This window comes from Microcebus murinus, chromosome 17 (genome assembly GCF_040939455.1).
Source record: "Microcebus murinus isolate Inina chromosome 17, M.murinus_Inina_mat1.0, whole genome shotgun sequence".
Taxonomy (NCBI): Eukaryota; Metazoa; Chordata; class Mammalia; order Primates; family Cheirogaleidae; genus Microcebus; species Microcebus murinus.
The window spans coordinates 44,119,165-44,141,993 of record NC_134120.1 but is presented as its reverse complement, the minus strand read 5'-3'; the positions used below and the strand labels follow the sequence as shown (position 1 = coordinate 44,141,993).

The 22,829-nt window shown below is 41.2% G+C and overlaps 1 protein-coding gene across 1 annotated transcript in view; it reads left to right on the top strand.

The window, feature by feature from the left end:
- The window catches only part of TTC39C (tetratricopeptide repeat domain 39C), a 104,020-nt gene that overhangs the window by 65,376 nt on the left and 15,815 nt on the right, over nt 1-22,829 (top strand). The window contains exons 7-8 of the mRNA XM_012745977.3: nt 17,494-17,587; nt 20,773-20,880. Of these exons, the coding sequence (XP_012601431.1) occupies nt 17,494-17,587; nt 20,773-20,880 (202 nt within the window). The remainder of the gene's footprint in view (nt 1-17,493; nt 17,588-20,772; nt 20,881-22,829) is intronic.

The window sequence follows — 22,829 nt, the reverse complement described above, 5'->3', positions numbered from 1 at the left end:
AAGTCAATTAAAAAAATAGACTATCAATCCAAAGAGACATTTCTCCAAAGAAGATAGGTAAATAGCCAATAAGCCCATTTAAAGATGCTCAACATCATTAGTCATTAGAGACATGCAAATCAAACCAAGTCAGATACTATTTCACATGTACCAGGCTAACTATAATAAAAAAGACAGCCAATAATAAATCAATAACAAGTGTTGGTAAAGATGCAGAGAAATTGGAACTGTTGTTCATTGCTGGTGGAAATGTAAAATGGTACAGCCACTTTGGAACATAGTTTGGTAGTTCCCAAAAATGTTAAACAGGCCGGATGAGGTGACTCACACCTGTAGTCCCAGCACTTGGGAGGCTTTGGTAGGAGGATTGCTTGGACCCAGGAGTTTGAGGTTGTGGTGAATGACGATGACACCACTGCACCCCAGCCTGTGTGACAGAGTGAGATCCTGTCTCAAAAAAAAAAATAAGGTAAACATAGATTTACTATATGACCCAGCAATTTCACTCCTGGGAATATACCCAAGAGTAATGAAAACATAAGCCTGTATTATTATCCATAATAGCCAAAAAGCAAGGACAACTCAATTGTTCGCCAGCCAATGGGTGGATAAACAATATATCATCTATTCACGCAATGGAATATTATTCAGCAATGAAAAAGAATGAAGTACTGATACATGCTATAGCATACATGAACCTTGAAAACCTGTATGTGAAAGAAATCAGGCACAAAGACCATATATTGTATGATCCCATTTACATGAAATCTCCAGATTAGGCAAATCTATAGAGGCAGAGAATAGATTATTGCTTGCTTTGGTGTGGAGGTAGGTGAGTGAAGAGTGAGGGGTAGACTGCTACTCGGTGCATGGTTTCTTTTTGAGTGATGAAAATACTTTAAACTTAGATCATGGTAATGGTTGCATAACTCTGAGTATTTCAAAGACCATTAAATTGTATGCTGTAAGTGAGTGAATTTTATGGTATTTCAATTATATCTCCATAAAGATGTTTTTAAAAAGTGTTACTGAGGCGGTGTGTATTTTCTGTGTTATGCAGTCTGTCTTTCTTTGGATATAAGCTGTTGATTCAGCCAAATTTGATGACTTTTGAATAAGAAATACAGGCCTACGTTGGAGATCTTTCAGGTTCAGTTCCAGACCACTGCAATAAAGAGAATATCACAATAAAGTGAGTCAGACAATTTTTTTGGTGTCCCAGCACATATAAAAGTTATGTTTACACCATACTGTAGTCTATCAAGTATGCAACAGCATTATGTCTAAAAACACAGTGTACCTGCCTTAGTTTAAAAATACTTAATAGCTAAAAAATGCTAATGGTCACTGGAACCTTCAGCAAGTCATAATCTTTTTGTTGGAGGAGTTTTGCCTTGCTGTCGATGGCTGTTGACTGATCAGGATGATGTTTGCAGAAAGTCAGGGTGGCGTGGCAATTTCTTAAAATTAGACAGTGAAGTTTGCCGCATCAATTGCAAAGAAACCTTTCACAAAAAATTTCTTTGTAGCGTGTGATGCTGTTTGATAGTATTTTACGCACAATAGAACTACTTTCAAAATTGGAGTCATTTCTTTCAAACCCTGCCACTGCCTTGTCAACTAAGTTTATGTAATAGTCTCAGTCCTTTTGTAGTTGTTGTTGTCATTTCAGTAATGCTCACAGCATCTTTACCAGGCGTAGATTCCTTCTTAAGACACTACTTTCTTGGCTCATTCGTAAGAAGCAACTTCTCAACTGTCCCAGTTTTATAAGATTCCAGCAATTCAGTTACATCTTCAGGCTCCGCTTCTAATTCTAGTTGTCTTGCTCTTTCCACCATATCTGCAGTTACTTCTGCACTAAATCCTTAAACCCCTGAAAGTCAGCCATGAGGATTGGAATACACTTCTTCCAAACTCTTGCTAATGTTGATATTTTTACCTCCTCCCATCACTCACAAATGTTCTTAATGGCATCTAGAATGGTGAATCCTTTCCAGGAGCTTTTCAATTTACTATGCCCAGATCTATCAGAGGAATCACTGTCTATGGCAACTGTATCCTTACAAGATATAGTTCTTCAATAATAAGATTTGAAAGTAGAAATTTCTCTTTGTTCTGTGGGCTGCAGAATGGACATTGTGTTAACAGGCATGTCCTTGCACATCTGTATCAGAGAGAGCTTTTGGGTGACAAGATGTGTTGTCAGTGAGCAGGAACATCTTCGAAAGTGATCTTTTTTCCTGAGCATTCGGTCTCAACAGTGGGCTTAAAATATTTAAGTAAAATATTTAGTAAACCATGCTACAAACCATGTGCTGTCACCCAGGCTTTGTTGTTTCATTTAAAGAGCACAGGCAGAGTAGATTTAGCACAATTCGGAAGGGCCCTGGGGTTTTCAGAATGGTGAGTGAGCTTTGGTTCCAACTTAAAGTCACCAACTGTATCAGCCCCTAATAAGAAAGTCAGCCTGTTCTTTGAAGCTTTGAAGCCAGGCATTGACCTCTCCCCTCTAGCTATGAAAGTCCTAGATGGCATTTTTCTTCCAGTGGAAGACAGTTTTGTCTCCACTGAAAATGTACTATTTAGTGTAGCCACCTTCATCAATGATTTTAGCTAGATCTTCTGGATCACTTGCTGCAGCTTCTCCATCAGCGCTTGCTGCTTCATTTTGCACTTTTTATGTTATGGAGATGGCTTCTTTCCTTAACCCTCATGGACCAGCCTCTTCTAGCTTTAAACTTTTCTTCTGCAGCTTCCTTACAATTGAAGAGAGTTAGGTGAGGGGCTTGTTCTGGATTAGGCTTTGGCTTGAGGGAATGCTGGGGCTGCTTTGCTCTATCCAGACCACTCAAACTTTCCTCATATCAGTAGTGAAACTGTTTCCTTTCTTACCAGTTGCATGTTCCCCGGAGTAGCAGTTTTTATTTCCTTCAAGAACTTGCCCTTTACATTCATTCAGGACTTTGCTAACTGTTTGGCACAAAGGGCCTAAGCTTTCAGCCTGTCTTGGCTATTGACATGCCTTCCTCAATAAGTTTAATCATTTCTAGTTTTTGATTTAAAGTGACAGACATGAGACTCTTCCTTTCACTTGAACACTTTAGAGGCCATTGTAGGGTTATTAATTGGCCTAATTTCAATATTGTTGTCTGTCAGGGACTAGGGAGGGAGATGGGGGACGATGGGTCAGTGGAGCAGGCAGAACACACACATTTATTAAGTTCACTGTCCTTTATGGGCACGGTTCACGGTGCCCCAAAACAATTACAATAGTAACGTCAGAGATCACTGATCACAGATCACCATGGACAGATATAATAATAATGAAAAAGTTTTAAATATTTCAAGAATTGCCAGAATGTGACAGAGAAACACGAAGTCAGTACAGGCTGTTGGAAAAATAGTACCAACAGACTTGCTTGATGCAGGATTGCCACAAACCTTCCAATTTATAAAATAAAAAAAAAATATGTATCTGTGAAGTGCAGTGGAATGACATATACTTGTATTTCTCATATATCTACTCAAATTCTAAATGTATAATTATTAGTGATGTTATATTTTCCCTCATGATAACACTTACATTTTCAACTATATCACATTATGTTTAATTGTGGGAAATGTGAACAGTCAAACATACATACATTATTGATATATTTAATTGTAACAGACTTCATGAATTCAGAAATGAGACTTATCTTCCTTCCCAAATTGGGATGTATAGACTGTTGTACTTTTTTTAGATTGTAAACTGATCTTTTGAAAACTATCTTACTGTATTTTCCTACTCCCTCGTTATTTAATGTGTGAGAAGTACATATGGTTTAATCATAATCCCTTTTGTAATTCAGGGATATACTTTTGACTCAAGCATATTTTCTATTCCTCTTATTGAATTAAATTCTTAAAATAGAGAATATTTTTTTTGAAATGTCTTTATACTTTACCTTCTGTTTTTAAATGAATATTACATAGCTTTGATAATTGTGATTGTATAATATGTCTTAATAGAACAAATATATCATTACTGTCTTTAAAAATATATTTGTATATATATTAAATAATATATGAAAATGTATTATTTTTAGCCATTCATTCTGTCACATATATTTAACTATTAGTTTCTTGGGTTCTACACTTGATCTTAGCCAAAAGGCCGAGAAGCTCAGGTTCTATATATTATAGGGAAGTTTAAATTTGATGCTATGTTTATAGTATTTCTTATTCATTACTGAGGATATCTCTTGTTTTAGTCATGTCATCCTTTATTTCTCCCACTTAGACTTTATAATTTTTTCACATGCAACTGTACCATCTGTCTTGTATGTAGCAAATAGGTGTCCTGAGACTATGTGCAAATGTACATAGTTATCTTAAGGTTAAGAAAGGGCTAGAATTCAGGCATTCTTTCTTAATCCAATGTTTTTTCTATTGCATCCATTGCTTTTATTTGCTGGTAAGTTACATATATATGTTACGTGCATATATATGTTTGTCTCGGTTTGGGCTGCTATAACAGAATACCATAGACTGGGTGGCTTAAACAACAGTTTATTTCTCACAGTTCTGGAGGCTGGCAAGTCCAAGATCAAGGCACCAGCAGACTCAGTGTCTGGTGTGGGCCACTTCCTGGGGCATACACAGGTGGCTTCTCACTGTGTCCTGACGTTGGGGAAAGAGGGCTAGAGAGCTCTGGGAGGGAGGGTTAGGGAGGAGGCTCCTCTTTTATAATGGCATGTATCCCCATTCATGAAGGCTCCACCTTCATTATTTAATCACCTCGCAAAGGTCCCACCTCCTAATACCATCACAGTGGGGATGAGGGGTTCACACATGAATTTTGGGAGGCTTAAACATTTAGTCCCTAACAATGTTTACATTTATATATGTATAATATTTTTAATATAGATGTAACTTATTAGCAATAATATATATACATATTCAAGTATGAATATACATGTAAATATAAATATTCAGGGACTTGTTCTTATCGGACTTTAGAAATAAACCTGATTTATTTTTAATAAACTGATTAATAGAATATCTTTTTTACATTTTAGAGAAGCAAATCACTTAAAGTAATAAAACTTGCATTATATGTTTGAAAGAATTCTCCTGTAACATGTTGCTGTTGAATATGCTTTTGAAATCAATTCTTTAATAACTTCCCTTAGTTCTTCTATGATGTTAACATATATTTACTTATTATATCTATTTTAGTTTTGCATTATACTGACCACTTCTTATGCATGTAACTGAGTTTCAGATATGTAAAAGTGTAGTGTTATTTTTGTTGTATTAATTTGTGTTTTCTTAACTTTATAATTAGCTTTTAGATTATCATGTTTTTAAAGAGAAAGATTTGATATTTTTATCAGTTCATTTTTTTAATTTCTATTTTATGTCTAGTTTTTCATAACATAGCTTGTTTTATAGTTTTTCTTAATATTTTATCATAACATATTTGTCTTATTAGAATAGTTTAATATTAGTGTTCTGGGAGTAGGGATTTGATTGTATTCTTTGAAATTTGGCTTGAATTTCTTTGTTTGTTTTACTTGAGAGTGTTTGCGGGGGAGCCTAAAGGTTTTGTTAAATGTTCTTGATTATCTGATTATGATTAATCTTATTTATATCATTTAATTAATTGTGCAGGGAGACCTGCTCTGTCTGAGTCTGTGGCCCATGGCTTCTGCCTGGCAGGAGCCTGTGCTTGGGGACAAACTCTGGAGGCTCCTTGCTGGGATAAGTCCTAGCCCTCCCCCTCCGCCCAGGTGACCCTGGATGAGACCTTTCATGTCTGTAATCCTCACTTCCTTCTTCAGTGAGATGGGGACCCCAGTGATACTGTTAGGATTCACTGGGGCAATGTGGGAGGCGTGTGCGGTATGCAGCACATGAGTACCTGGTGTGTCATCGCTGGCTGTAATGACAATGGCACCTCTGTGGCTACTCTTAGGGCTGCTGCTCTAAAGGTGAAAGTGACAGAAACTCACGGTACATTGCAGGAGATCAGGATGCCTGTGCAGGCAGACAGACCTGCAGGCAGATGCAGAGGTGACAGGGCCTTGAGAATCCTAACACTGGCCTCCCAGAACGTGAAGCATGGTGCATCTCACCCATGGGGTGAGCCCTGCAGCAGGGAAAGACGACCCAGAAGTGGGGCTTTGTGGGCTGGCTCTTGAAGAGTCAGTAGGAGTTTGCAGGTAGGGGCAAGGACCTGGGAGCTGAGCCTGCATACAAACCCAGATCACAGAAAAAGCGGCATATTCAGAGGTGGTCAGAGCTCAGTGGGGCTGGAGCACTTGGTATGGAGGGGCAGGTGGAATAGGAGTGGCCCAGGAAGCATCAGATTCTTCTGTTTTTTCTTTCTGATAGTTTAGCTTCACTCATATTTAATAGAATACATGATGCATGTGTATTATTATTTTTCATTGCCTTTTGGGATTGTGTTTATCATTGTTCTTGTTTGTTTCTGTTTCTGCTTATGTATTTTCAGGTGGACTTTTCCTTGCTCTCAGATCAAAAGATAATCATAGTGTTCTTCTGTTTTCTGTTACTGTAAACATTGGTTTCACATATCCAAGCAGCCCATGTCCTAATTATTTTTTGGTTTTTGCGTTTCTAGTGCTAATAAGTATATGGCGAACTCCCATTGGGAGGTGACACAGAGTCTAGTTTTAGGAAATAGCATTTCTTACTTTTATCTACCCCTTGTCCAAAACTCTTCTTTGAAATTTTATATTTTCTCATAGTATCAAATTGAATTTTTCCATTTGTTTGTCTTTATAATTTGGGGCTCTTAAATGTTCAGGCATTCTGGCTCCTTGAATGTGTGTATTTCTTTCTTCGTTTAGTGTAACAGTCCTCATTTTTTTGTAGTTTCTTGTAGAGAACTTGCTAGCCCCAGGAATGTGTTGACACAGTGCCTTGGAGCTGCAGTTTTGGGTGTGTAGCATTGTAGGAAGAACACTGGACTACAAGCCTAGAGATCTGGTTTCTGGTTTGGGCTCTGCCGCAAACACCAAAAATATACTTTCACTTTCACATGAGCCAGTTTGAAAGAGCTGTGAGACCAGGGGGCCTTCTTTTATTTACCTGGTGCTCTTTTATTTACCTGGAATTGCAGGGGGTTGGAATAAGTCAGGGTTTCCTGAAGCAACCTCCCTGGAGCACTGATTTGATGGACTGTTAGTACATGTTCCAGGAAAAGAGGTTCCACGTCAGGTTAATTGGGATATCCTGGCACTTCTCAGAGACTTTAGTTTTGTACCATGATTCTCCAAGGGGGAAGATAGAGTGCACAGGTATTCTATGTTTAACCAATTTATTTGACCAGGAAAACTCCTATTCATACAGTAGCTTGGGAGACTGGAAAGGTACAGTAGGACATCCTTTGGATTAGTATCTAATCTAATGTAGATTAGATAATTTTTAAGGTTTCTTCCAGCTTTCAAATGTTGTGGTTCTGTGAATATACTAAAAACTTTAAAAGGATGAATTTTCTGGTTTGTGAATTCTATCTCAATAAAGCTGTTGTAAAAATGTTTATGGTTCTTTAATCTTCAAAACTAACTATTTGGGGTTATTTCTACTTTCTATAACTTGTCTTTAATTTCTCATTGGAAAATGACATCTTGTCTGTTTATCATCCTTTCTAAAGAATATCACTCAGTTCTAGGAAACCTGTAAGGTCACTTTCCTGATTATGATTTCTGTTTGCTTCTCTTATACCAGTGTCTGTGCTTATTAGATCTTCCCCTGACTTTCTAGGTTTATCTGTTTATCTTGAATTGCTGTCTTTTGAGTAGTGTGACTGTATTCGTAGTATAGTCTATATTTCTATAGCCTTTTTCTATTAATCCTTTGCATTATCTTCTTCACTGCTATTTTTCATTCTTTGCTGTCATCTTTAACATGAGCACATATCTCTTAAATTTACTGCTGTTTTTCATATAAATTTCTTTTTTTTATCATTTAAAAAGCATTTTGGTATAGTGGAGAGAATACTAGACTCATTTGAAAAATAGGCTCTTCCACTTACTGGCCTGGCCAAGCTTCCTGAGCCTGTGTTCTCATCTGTGAAAAGAGGACAGTACCTCCATTCGGGGCAGATGTCAGCCTTAAATAATGTAACACGAGGAAGGCAAAGCACACAGCACACGGTGCTTAGTTGGGGCTTATCTACTGTTCCTTTCCTATTGAGACAGAATCGTGTCTGGGTTGTAAATCCCAGTGTAAAGCACTTTCCATCACAGATGTCAAAATCATGTGCATAACAGTTGAGAGGCCAAGGAAATCTTGTAACTGGTGCATTATTCAGTTCCTCGGCCATTAGTGGGAGGTTCTGTTACATAACTCGTTTTTCGTGGGGATTGCTGTTCATTCATGTGCAGATGCTGCAAATGTAACTACTATACCCATCATTTGTACATAATCAGGTAATTATTGCCTAGGCTGTAAAAAGCCACCTGGGGGATGCAAATTCCATGCCCACAAGAAACTTACAATTTAATTATGAAGATAGCATGCCATTAGTCTGTTCGGTCACCAGTAACAGACAGTAGGCGTGGGGGTCAGTCCTGCGGCACTCGACTCTCTGCCGCGTGTCCTAGGGAGTACATTTCAAGGTCAATGTCATCTTTTGTTTATCTGCTGAGTCTTTTGCTTGTCTCATGTTGTTCACATTGGATAGTCACTTTTTTTATACCGAATGGAATTTTATTAATGAATTAGGAATGTCAGAGGCCACTTCTTTCTGTCCCTCTTCCCTCCCCAGTCCCAGCCAACTTGGCTTTTCTCCTGGATGGTTGCAGTCGCCTCCTGACCAACTCTCTGCTTTTCCTCTTCTTGCCCTGCAGCCTGATCCCAACACATCTATCAAGGTGACTTTGTAAGGAAAATTTAAGTCACATCGTGTCATGCCTCTGTGCAACACCCTCAAATAACTTACTTTCTCATTCAGTGTAAAACCCCAGATTCTTATAAAGGCCTGCAAGGCCCTGCTGCATGAACTGACCCCGGTGGCCTCTGTAGCCTCATCACCCACCCCCCACTCCACTCCTGCCTCACTGGCCTCTTTCCTTCCTCACGCTCCAGGGCACATGGCTGCCAAAGGGCCTTTGCACCTTCTGGGCCCCTGCCTAGGACACGTTTAACTGTAATATCTGCTTTAACCACTTCCTCACTTCCTTTGAGTCTTTGTTCAGGTCATCCTTTCAGGGAGACCTTCCCTTATTTGTTCACTGTCTGCCTCTCCCCATTTAGAATGATAATGTAGGCTCCCTGAGGACAGGGACATTGGGTCACTGCTTTATCTCAAATGCCTAGACCAGTGCCCAGCACTTAGACAGCAGGGTTTATGTGCGTGTATGAGCGTATGTGCGTGTAATGAATGAATACAAAGAACAGGCTCTTGCTCTTTCCCTCTCAGTTATGGTGTGGTGATCATTATATTTCTGTTGCTCCTGGATTTTTGTCAGAATGGGAGCAGCCATATATATGGCATGTTGGAACAGCTCCCTAATTATGCATATGCATGGATTCCACATGCCTCGTAGCATTAAAAGCTCCATCTCCCGTGTCAAGGACTTTCTAAACATAACTCTAAAACCAAAGTATATTAAGGGGAAAAAAATGGTTATAATTTGATCAAAAGATTGATAGAATTGACATGAAAATAAAGTTCTATATTATAAAAATGGAAACAAAGTTCAAAAAATTTTAAAAAAGAACCATGGGAAACAATTGATTAAGCCAACAGGGGTCCTCAAACTTTTTAAACAGGGGGCCAGTTCGCCGTCCCTCAGACCGTTGGAGGGCCGTTGGAGAGCGCGGCGCACACTCCACACATGCGCACTGTGGGCCCGGGACGAGTCGGCTGCTAGGCAGGACAGGCAGTGGCGGCAAAAACACCTGGTGGGCAGGATAAATGTCCTCGGCGGGCCACATGTGGCCCGAGGGCCATAGTTTGAGGACCCCTGGATTAAGGGTTAGTATCCTTAATACAGAAAGACAGGTTGGGCACAGTGGCTCATGCCTGTCATCCCAGCATTTTGGAAGGCCGAGGAGGGAAGATTGCTTGAGGCCAGAAGTTCAAGAATGGCTTGGGCAACATAGTGAGACTCCGTCTCTACAAAAAGAAAAAAAAATAACCAGGTGTGGTGGCTAATACCTGTAGTCCCAGCTACTCAGGAGACTAAAGCAGGAGGATTGTTGGATTCTAGAAGCTGGAGATTGCAGTGAGCTTTGATCACACCACTGCACCTGCACGCTAGCCCGGGCAATGAAAGGAGACCTTGTCTCAAAAAAAGGGGTGAGGGGAGCTCTTATAAAATTAGAACATAATAGAAGGATAAATATAAACATAGACAAAGAAAAGTAGCCCAAACTCCTAAACAGACAAGACGTGAAATAAGATATTCAAACAACCAGTGATTTAAGAACCTCACAGTAATCAAGGAAATGCAAATTACAACAACTTGGAAAAATGATTGGCTAATACTAAAAACATTCAGGGTAGGAAAAGATGTAAGGAAATTGGCCCTTTATAAACTGTTGGTACATATGCAAAATTGATAAAATCTTTGGAGCTGGTGATCTGTTGTTATGTATGCATATTACTATGTAATTTGCTAACCTAAGAAGGAAATAATCTAGACGTGCCATCTACACACGCACACATTGAAATACATACATGCACACACACACGCACGCGGTCAGACACCTCTCTGGCCCACCTTTCACCTGTGAGAACTCTAGGGTGGCTTCTTCGAAGGGGTGTGGCAGCACCGTCGCCTAGGGTGATCCAGGTGCTCACCCTTACACCGGAGAAGAACACTTCCATCCCTTCATATACGTGAGGGTGGAGAGAGAGTGAGCAGCTCCCCAAAGAAAGGATGCCCCGGGCAGTTGGTGTGTTAGTTTCCTAGGGCTGCCATAACAAAGTACCACACACCGGGTGGCTCAACGACAGAAGTGTATTGTCTTGTGGTTCTCTGGGTCAGATGTCTAGAATTAAGGAGTCAGCAGGGCTGGTTCCCTCTGAGCGCTACGAGGGAAGGGTCTGTTTTGTTCCTCTCTTTCTGGCTTCCAGTGGCTCGCTGGCTATCTTTGCTCTTTCTTGGCTTATAGAAACATCACCCCCACCTGCATCTTCACTTGGCGTTCTGTCCGTGTGCACGGCTCCGTGTCCAGATTTCCCCTCTTTACAAGGACACCAGTCATATCGAAATACGGCCCACCCGCCTCCAGTAAGAGACCTCATCTGAACCAGCCCTGTTCCAAATAAGGTCCCATTCTGAGCAACCAGGGGTTAGGACTTTAATGTATGAATTTTTAGGAGGACATAATCCAACCCGTAACAGTTGGCAACAATGCCAACTGGTGTGTCTGCACAGGCACGAGTGTGTTTTTTTTTCTCTCTCTTTTTAAAAAAGACAGATGCCATTGATGCCCTGGTGGCTTCCGTGTACACAGTCTACAAGTCCTCCCAGAGGTCTCAGAGCAGAAAGATTCTCACAGCAAATGAAAATGGGCTGGAATCATGGGGTTTACTAAATCAGTGCAGAACACACAACCGGATACAAAGGGAAAGAGAAGGCATCAGTGAGCGCTCTCAGGACAGGGTGCCGGCGAGACGGAAGGACCGTGCGACCTTATGCACGGTGTCCTCCTTTCCTCTGCCCATCAGCCTTCCTCACTGAAGCGTGGTTAGGAGGACCTGTGTTGAGGTTCAAGAGAGGGGGGCCACAGGGGGATGTTACCCTGGGCCAGTGGCACGCAATGGATCAGGGTGCTGCAGGGATGAGTGTGCCCGGCGGTACCTAATTAAACTGATGCTCGGCTTGGGCAGAGTGCACATGGAGCTAGCATGGGTGTCACCAGTGGGTGGTCAAGTTAAGACCTCGTGAATGATAAGTGCTCATGTATATATTTAGTACTCAGAATATTTAGTGCTCTTGTATATTTAATCGTAATTATATTGGGGCACCCAAGTGCCTCATGAATATTAAGTATCTCTTGGTCCCTTCGGCCTTCTCTCTCTAACACACACACGCTCTACTTGCTAAGTACTTCTTTATTCTAAATGCATCTCGAGAATTCTGCCTATGTCTAACAACTTTTGCTTACGAGTTGCTTAAAACATCTTAAAATAGAATGTGCCTATGCTCTGCAAACTGCAAACTCCCTTATCTAACAGAATTAAAAATTCTCCAAAGCGAACGCACATCAGAGCTACAGGAGCGGGGAACACCCTCCCAGCAGCTGCGGCCACAGGGACTACGGCGTTCTGTAACTTGTTCCTGCAGCAGTTACCTGCTCTCTGGTGTTTAACCCAGCAGAATTAAATGATACCAACATTATTTTAATGCCCGCAGACCAGCTCTGAACTGAGAACTTTGTGTTTGCGAGCTTTTATGGCCATTTACTGTTAGACATGATTTGGAGGCTTTGCAAAAAGAAACTGCTTGCTTGGGAGGCAGAATCGTGCACGACAAATTCAAGAAAGGCTGGAACTTGATGTCCCTTTGGCACTATAGCCTGGGCCAAATCCCCAAAAGAACTTGGCCTTGTGTCCATTTCTACTTTTTTTGCAACTCTGGAAATGGAACCTTTTGCTAGGTAGCAGAATTCGATGGATCCTCTCAGTTTGGTATTGCTAGTGAAAATTTTTGAATAAAACAATAGGGAAAATCAATAGACCTCAGGTGTAATGTGCTGACTAAAAACTATTTAGACTTTTTTTGTGTCTTCACATTTATGCTTTGAGACCTTTACTTTCTAAAGGGTTTTAAGAATATATTAGTGTGGAAATAGCAAGAATAACTTGAATTTTTAAAAAAATTGTCTGGAAGATGTTACTTAATGTTCATTCCATCCCTTTTCAAGTACATGTTTCGTTTTTCTTTGTGTTCTTTCTCTCCAGAGAACACGCATGTGTGTGTTTGGGTATCAGGCAGAGTACATACTTATATATTTATGTAGAATCTTAAACAGCTCTTAATTGTGCCTTTTAGATAAAATCTGGAATTTTTCCTAGTGAGTCTAAAATATTGGTGGGAAAATTAATTGCCACTTACTATGAGTGTGTGTTCTGAATGTGGGAAAACAATATTTTGGATTATTTCCTAGCACTATTAAGAGGTGACACTTATTTTTTAAGACAGGTACCTTTTCTAAGAGCATTATATTTATATGAACTTATTTATTTCAACATCCCTTGAGAGTATAAATAAAACAAATTATTCCCTAAGTTCCAAACCAGTGTTGATTATAAAAGTGGCACTGGAATTCGGTAGTGTTGTCTAAAGTTTAATATTCCTGTTACACTATGTGGCCATTAAGAAAAAATTTAAGTTATAGTGATTTAAGCATTTTAAATTAATTATTCAATTGAAAAGTATAGCTTTAAAAAGTAAGCTAGTTATTTACATAGTTCTAGAGAATAGAAAATAGGAATATATTTTCAGCTAGTTCTACAAGTCTGGCATTATTCTGATACTAAAGTCCTGAGCAAAAAACTACAAGTCAGTCATTCCCAATAGAGAAATTCTAAATAAATATTAGCAAATCAGATCCAACAATGTATTTTTTTTAAAGTGCTGTATTGTAACCTAGTAAGGCTTATTCCAAAAATATAAGTATGGTTCAGCCTCAGGAAATATGTTCCTGCATTCCAGAAATAATTGATGAAACCAGAAATTCAGTCCTATCAACAATATTTAATGAATGCACTATTCAATCCAGATTTTTTTTAAAAATTAGCAAATTATAAATACAAAGGAAATTTCTCTATTTGGTAAAAAATAGCATCTACTAAAACCTGTAGCAAACCACAGTTAATGGTGCCACCTTAGAAACATCCTCATTAGACACAGCAGGAAGGCAATACATGCTGAGCTTGCTGTGATTCAGTACTTTAACTGGTATCCTAGGCAATTAATAAACAAGTAGAGGAAAAGACAACACTGTCATTATTTGCAAATGATTTGAATGTTGCCATGGAAAATCCAAGAAAATTAGAAAAAATTATGAGAACTCATAAAAATAATATGACATATACAAAATCAACTTGGAGTAAAAATGGAGCAGCAGGCCAGTTGTGGTAGCTCATGCCTGTAATCCCAGCACTTTGGGAGGCCACAGTGGGAGGGTAGCTTGAGGCCAGGGGTTCGAGACCAGCCTGAGCAACCTATGAGACCTTGTCTCTCCAAAAAAAAAAAAAAAAAATTAGCCAAGCATGGTAGCATGTGTCTGTAGTTCCAGCTACTCAGGAGGCTGAGGCAGGAGGATCTCTTGAACCCAGGAGTGCGAGGCTACAGTGAGCTATCATAGTGCCACTGCACTCCAGCTTGGATGACAGAGCAAGACTCTGTCTCTTAAAAATAAATGAATAAATAAATAAATTTCAAGCTTAAAATATTAAAAATAAATAGAGCAACAACCCTCTCTTACAGTTGCTACAAGTACTAGAAAATGCCTATCGGGAAGGAAGGCTGGAATAATTGGAAAAACATGCTCCATCTCTATTAACAATGCAGTGGCTACAGATTATGCTGATTTTGATGTATCAATAAATATGCTCCATTTAATTTGGCAAGGACTTGTGCATTTTGTTCTTCATGGCTTCCTTTGGAAGCAGAAAAAGATAAGCAATGTTTTTTTCTCATTTTACCAGTAAGGAGACTGAGGCTTCAAGTGGCTTTTGTGACATAGTATGCCCATGTATAATTCATGACTAAAGCCTGTTTGGCACTAACTCTTGGCCTAATGGCTTTTATACTGGCCCATTTTGTCTGCTTTTCAGGCCAGACTGTGTGCATTTCTTTGAAAATCAAACTGTGAATGAAGTATCCATTTGAGCGTAATTCTTTCTTCTGTGGTGATTTTAATTTGTAGTCATAAAAATTCCTACAGATCATTTTTTATTTAAAATTATTTTGGTGAAAAATAAGGGAAAATATATTTCCTCGATTTTAACGGCTGATCGTTGTAATTTCCCAGTGAATGGTGAGGATAGAACTAGCGTTATTTCTGTAGTTCTGTAGTCTTGTACTTCTGCCTGCTCTTGGGATAATGTCGTTAAGCTCCATAAGACAGTCTCAGGCAGCACTTTCCAGACCCTTGGAGTCCGTGGGGAGAATCTCTCCTTGTCCCTCCCAGCCTCTGGTGGCTGCCAGCACTCCTTGGTTTGTGGCAGCGTCACTCCAGTCTCTGCCTCCATGGTGACAGTGCCTCCGCTTCTTCTGTGTGTGTCAAGGCTATGGATGCGCGTGGTTGCAGGTAGGACCCACCTGGAAGATCCAGGCTACTCTCTCTTCATTGCAAGGTCCTTAACGCAGTCACACCTGGGTACCCACTCTCTGCAGGAAGCGATCTTTAGAGGCAATCAGAGCAGAATGTTGAATACTAGTCAGTTGTTACTTTGTTGATCTTGATCAGATTCCTTGACCTCTTTGACCTTTCTTCATCTGAAAATGGAATGCATACATGCCTATCTCAGAGAGTGTTTGCAAGGGCGCAGAGAAATGATGTCGATTCAAATGTTATTCCTTGATTTCTCTTTCCTTTACTTGCATTCAGAGCTTTGTTTTGACTCATGTTAGTATCTGCGGAGGCTGGCACGATCCCGGGCACAGAGTGGTTGCCCAGTAAATGTTTACTGAGGTATTTCGTGTCCCCTGAAGAACAGGGTGGCCTTGCACTGTCATGCACTGAGCCCACAGCTGGGGCACTTGGTAGTGATGGCCCATCCGGAAATCTGTGTGTGAGAGCTGGGTGTCATTAACTTAGCAAAGTGGGGAGATGTGTGCAAAGCAGAACCCCCAGTGCTGTGGTTTCTGTGTAGATGCGCTACACGGAGTGCATGTATGATGCAGGAAGAGAGCCGTCAGTCCAGAAAGGGAAAAGTTAGAGATGGGGTGCGATGAGTGTCCAGATGTCTGTACACACACATGTGCACACACGTGCACACACTCACACTTCACGGGAGACTGATTTGTCTACCTTGCCGGCATGTGGTATCTGGGCAATGTCACAGCCAGTGTAAGTGTCTGCCTTAGAGTGTGGCCCGGTTCGCATCCCTGCGGGGTTCCCTCTGACCGGATGTCCCCTGAGACTGGGCATTAGTGGTGCAGGGACTTGTGTCTTCTGTGGCTGCTTGCTCAGCATTCGTGGCTGGCGATGACACTCTGAACGCTGGAGTTCAGCCTTCCCGACAACAGAGGAGAGTGTTTGTTACTTTGGGGGCAGGGACAGTTATTGATCCAGCCTTGGCCTTGGGTCATGAGTCATTTGGCTTACAGTGTTCCTGAGTCACAGGTTGTCCTGAAGATCACCTGCTGACTCATCAGTGCCTTTGTGTCCCCAAGGCCTCCTGCAGTGATGCCGAGAAGGGCAGGAGCCCTGGGCTTCCGTGGGGGTTGTCTTCCACCTGCTGGAGGCTGCTCCAGGGCCCCTCTGGCCCCGCCTGGCTGGCTGTTGGGAGCAGCAGGAGGTACACAGGGAAGTCCAGGAGGGAGGGACAAGGGAGAAGCCACATCCCAGCGAGTGTGGGGCGGCAAGAGCAGCTCTAGCAGCAGATGGAACAAACAAGGAATGCTCCGAGCCTCCGGGCACCATTGAGAGCAGGCTGTGTCAGGTCCTGCGGCGGGCATTTAAGGCCTTTACTTATTAATAAAACATGACATTTAATGCCTATCTAGGATTAAACTAACCCTGTTAATCCCAGCGATGCTTTTTGGCTGTTCCTATCAGGTACTTGTGGCATCGTGTTAACAGGCAGACGTTGAGAGATCTTCAGTGGAGTGAAAAACTAAACGTATTTAACTAGGAAGGAGTAAGGAGAACAGACATGCAAGAGTATTTGGGGTTCTAGACAGTTTTGGAGTTAGGTGAATGCAGATGTTGGAAATGGAATCTGGATCCTTAGAGAATTTCCAAAGTGTCGGGAGAGGAGATCTGATGACCAGAGCAAAGGAGAACAGCATCCCCGGGTATAGAAGCAAACTGTCAGCCGCATGGTGGAGAGTGAGCGGGTCATACAGGGAGGGGTCACTGTGGACGGCCGATGGGGTGGCTTCATGCATTCCTTCAGTGCAGACTGAGAGTATTTCTGGACCAGGGTCGGGTTCACACAGGAGGATGAAATATAGTCCCTACACTTTTCGAGCATATCCAGTAGCAAGGAGCTAGATTAGCAAACAGAATACAGCAAGTTCTGCACAAGCACGAGAGGCCGCTGTAGGAGGAGGCGGTGTGAGCTGAGCCCTCCCCGCCTAAGCAAAGGAGAAGTTCTCTGGGCTTAGGTTAATCCCACGACCGTATGGGGCAAATTGGAGTGTTTTCCCAGCAATCTTTAAATCCCTCTCTTGTGTGCTGCTTAATCTGTTTTAAGTAACTACTAAGGGAAAAGATGCTTTTGAATGATGATGATTGTACTGTTATTGACAGATATTAGCCGTAACTCTGTTTTCATTTTCTCCTTAGTGTCAAATCAACAGTGCCTTGACTTCTTTCCACACTGCTTTGGAACTTGCAATCGATCAGAGAGAAATTCAACATGTGTGTCTGTATGAAATTGGTAAATATGCACTGTCTGTCCAGTTTCTCGTTACAAAGCAGTATTAATGCTTTCTGGTGTGGTTTTTCATTATTCCTGCCCTTCAGTTTGTGTCTTTGCAAAATGCTTGCTGCCAGCTGGGTGCAGAGGCCCACGCCTGTAATCCTAGGACTCTGGGAGGCCAAGGCAGGTGGATTATTTGAGCTCAGGAGTTTGAGACCAGCCTGAGCAAAAGCGAGACCCCCGTCTCTACTAAAAATAGAAAAAATTAGCCAGGCATAGTGACACATGTCTGTAGTCCCAGCTTACTCAGGAGGCTGAGGCAAAAGGATCGCTTGAGCTCAGGAGTTTGAGGTTGCTGTGAGCTAGACTGACGCCACGGCACTCCAGCCAGGGAAACAAAGTGAGACTCTGTCTCAAAAAATAAATAAATAAATAAAAACCAATAAGATAAAAAAATAAATAAAATGCTTGCTGCCTTACGTAATAGTAAGGACTTTGATTATTATCACGGCACGTGCAATGATACTTATCTCCCCTAGTCTCCTTACTTCTTTATAACATTTTGTTCTTTACAGCACTTTGATTTTAGGATAATGCGTAATGTTAAATGAATTGATTAAATAAATAATCATTTCTAAATACCTTCTTGGTTCATCAGAATTCACAGCTTCCCACTAATGTTAACTTGAGAAGAAAAATAGGGCATAAGAGAGAGGTGGACTGCAATCCCAGCTTTTTCATAGGCTAGCTCTGCAACCTTGACCTGGGACAAGTGGCCCGAACCTTCCACGCCACATAGTTGCTCTTGGAGTTAAGGTTCCTCCCCGCATAGCCGCTGTGAGGCTTAGATGACAGAACGTGTGCGAAGCCTCATGCCGGATGCTTGGCACAAAGAAAACCCCCTGTACATGTTAGCTGCTACCTTCTGCTCCTCCCCTACTGGAGATAAATTTATAAACAAACATGGAAGTATTTATTTGCATAAGATTTTGCCCCCCTCCTTTTCCAAAGCTGTTGCCCTGAGTCTTCGGGCGACTGCACTAAAACTCTCTGATCCTCTTACATTAGTCATTTCAAAATCCGTTCATGTAACAGTTTCTCCATTGTGCTGAGAAGAGTAAACAAAACTTTGGGCTTGAAACAAACCAGAATATTGTTAAATAAGGGGCTCATACTTTTTAGAGTTTCACACTAGCTCATACTGCAAGGTCACATCATATAGCTCATAGAAAAAGGAATGACAGACGAGGAAGAGGAGGAATGATGAGGTGGTGATGGAAATGCAAAGGGGAAATCAAAAAGCCGTGTGCAGAGGGCCAGGGAAGCAGAACAGAGAGTGCTGGGGGAGCAAGTGACACCTGTCAGTGTGGGGCCCTATGGACATAATTGTCCTCCTGAAGCCTTTTAAAGAAAACTGCAAACTAAAAGATTAGGAGCTCCCTGATAGACAATATTATGTTTTAAATGCCTGTTGTTGTTTAGGAAGAGGAAAGGTAGTATAATCCAGTGGAAAATGTATTTTTATGTCATCTAAACTCTGCTGGAGTTCTGTGTCATAGCCATGATATAGAATGAAATGTGTTTCAAAGAACTTGAATTAAAAAGTCTAGCTTTGATGGCCTTTTCTGGTGCCTTTCAAGATCTATGGTGGTATATAGTGTTAGAGCTAAATGAAGCTTAGAAATCATCCAACTCAGGCCTCAGGGAGGTTAACTCAGGAATAAGTATTAATAGCAACTCAGGCTGTTGCTTCAGGCTCAGTGCTGCCTTCCATCTCTATTTCATCTTTAATTCAAATCTTACCCTGATATCTATTACAGAATAAAAATAATTAGCCCAAATGTTTACTCTCAACTCTGTCAACATCATATCCTATAGAATTTGACAGTGAATTTTCTGGAAGTTTCTATCTCCCCACCCCCTATGGTTTAAATGACAAGTCCCAGATTATACAGTTACTTAGTGATGCACCTGATACCAGATCTTTTTTTTTAATTATTTATTTTTTATATATAATTTTTAAAATTTTAGCATATTATGGGGGTACAAGTGTTAGGGTTATGTATATTGCCCATACCCCTTCTCCCCTCTTGAGTCAGAGCTTCAAGCGTGTCCATCCCCCTAACTTTGCACATCTTACTCGTAGTGTTTGTATATACCCATCCCCTCCTCCCCCTCCCACCTGCCCGACACCCAATAAATGTTACTCCCATATGTCCACTCAGGTGTTGATCCATTAATACCAATTTGCTGGTGAGTACATGTGGTGCTTGTTTTTCCATTCTTGAGATACTTAGTAGAATGGGATCTTTTTTTTTTTTTTTTTTTTTTTTTTTTTTTTTTTTTTATGGAGGCAATATTGTGTAAAGGAAAGAGTGTTGGACTTTGATCCACAGTTCTTCTTATTAGCTATGTGGCCTCGAGCAGATCACAAATCTCTTGATACCTTAGGTTTTCTCCTTGCTAGAATCAGGACACTATCAGCCACCTTTGCCAGGTTGTGGAAGGATTAGAAAGAGTCACATCAAGTGCCCAGCACAGCATTTGGGCACATATTCGAGGCTCGATTGATGGGAGACACTATGATTAATAATGGGAATGAAATTCCTTCCATTTTAGTTGCTGCTGTTCCTTACCAGAATGCTGGGCGAACAGTGTTTTGATCCAGAAAAGATGGGGCCCTTCCTTAGCTCCGCTGCTGGTGTGCAGAGGGAGGGTGGGCAAGTATTTAATTTTTCACTGGCTTGCTCTCTGCTTCCGGGAAGATTTTGAGAATTAGTAGTAATGATCATCTGGTGAGTGCTTTGAGACTTTCTGAGGTAGTCAGTAAGTAAGTATATAATCCAGCAGTGTTTCTTCCACTGCTTATCCTGCCTATGCCTACTCTTGGAGAAGCACCGCCGTGCTTGGGTTAATCGCACAACTCTATGGAGCAAATTGGAGTGTCTTTCTGGACATCTTCACACCATTCTCTTCTCTACTGCTTTATTTGTTGTGAAATTTGAAGCACCTTATCTCACTCAGACTTTACATTGAAAGTATTTAAGGGAAACAAATAATTTCTTAGGTTTTGAGGCTGAAGTTTTCACAAGTTTCATAGGACATTCACAGAGAAAGATAGCAGTGTCAGAAATTTGTAGCTCAAATATGGGACACAGAGTTCACTGCTTTAGGGTGATGTGCTAAAAATATTTCTTTCCTAGGTTGGTGCAGCATGATAGAGCTCAATTTCAAGGATGCATTTGATTCCTTTGAGAGGCTAAAAAACGAATCCAGGTGGTCCCAGTGCTATTACGCCTACCTGACTGCAGGTGAGTAGATGATGGTCCATGCGGTGCGCCCCTCTCTGTTGTGAGTTAGCTCACCTGCCACTGGCAGACGTGAGAATAAAGGCAGCGAGAATCGCGGTTGCACCCTTCCTTAGTTTTCCCAGCATGTTGACATTTTGCAACCAAGGCAAATAGGAGTCGGAGTACCGTGTTCATCAACCCAGCTGAACACTGAGAAATTCAGCAGTGTCCCTGGTCCCCTTCTCACCCCGTGTTTCCCCTCTGGGCCCGGTTCAATACTGTGCTCGATGTCGGACATGGTTACTGCAAGGTTTTCCTGGTCTTTGTACATTTCACCCTAAATTCAGCAGTGTCTCTGGTCCCCTTCTCACCCCGTGTTTCCCCTCTGGGCCCGGTTCAATCCTGTGCTCGATGTCGGACATGGTTACTGCAAGGTTTTCCTGGTCTTTGTACATTTCACCCCAAGCAGCCTCAACCTGCTCTTACCTCCTTTCTTTACATGCTATATTTTTTATTTATTATTAGAAATCTAAAGAACTTTTAAGAGTTGAACATCTTTGTCATTGTGTTAATATTTCTGTTTGGTTACAAAGTTGCATAGGTTTTGAGTGATCTGCTCCAACCTTGTTTTACCTATTAACCCTGTCATGTTTACAGTGTGATATTGAAGAATGCGAGAGATTTCGATACTGCCTATCATCATAGCATGAACACTTGTAATTTCTGTTTTGAGTATGAGTGTTTCTTGCTTTTTTTGCTCTTGTGTGAGATAGTTAAAGGTGTGCTGCCACCTGGTGGACAAAAAAGTTATCTGCGCCCACCCTGCGATGCATAAAGTGCCATGTGATTTAGAATTGCAGAGGGATGGAATTGAAGAAAACCAAGAGGTTATACCTTTTCTACCTGTAAGATGAATTCTCTTTATGCAGCCACATAAGTTATTCTTTGCTTAAAATTCAAGACTAATTCAAACATTATTTTAAATAACTCCAACACCTTCCCCTTTCATTCCATCCCCCTTAACTGATCTTATTTAAAATAAGGTAGAATTGATTAACATTGGCCAATAAATATATCCTGGATATCTGAAAATCACTATAAAATTCTATCAGTCCATTAGCAGTCAGTACAAACCTTCTTACTGCAGTCCCTGTAGGGCATCCGTGTTCTGTGGTTCTGTGTCTGATGTTTGAATAAGGTTATTTTCGATGTATTGGATAGGATGCAATGTCTCACACTCAAACGGTTGTTTATAGAATTTGAAGGCATCTCAGATGAAAGGAGCAGCTGTTTATTGAGCGGGCTTGGCGTGTTCAACATGCTGAGGAGTGGGTGGGTGAGCCCTGATCGCACAGCCCAGAGAAGAGAGGCCTGCACGCAGCTCAGCAGTCATTAGGTGGAATGGGGCCGCACGGTCAGCGGCTGGCAGCTATTGCTTTTTAAACTTCTGTCAAACACAGAAGAAATAAATGTACACTGTGGCTCTGTAAAGGAACATTTATTCTCCAAATACTTGGAAATCCCGGGACTACACCAGCTGTAGGAGAGAATAAGTGTGGAAGATTCTACTTGTGATCTCTGCAAGGGGATTTTGGGGCGAGGATGAGACGGGAGGGGAGGGCTCTGCTGCAGAGAGAATGAGAGGCAGGGAAGGAGCGCTGTGTCCTGCCTCAGAGAAGGCATCTTGCAGGAGCTGCCGTTTGAGTTGGCCTGAAGGACGGGAACCTGTAGACAGGCAGAGCTGGGGGGACGGGGACCAGAAACACTGCCACTGGGGCCTAGTTCCTTGTACTATTTTTTATTGTGAATATATATATTCACTATATATATATATATATATATATATATATATAAAATATACCATCTTAACCATTTTTAAGTGTACATGTCAGTGGTATTATGTACACTCATGTTGTTATGTAGCCATTGCCTGCATCCATCTCTGGAACTTTCCATCAGCCCAAACTCAG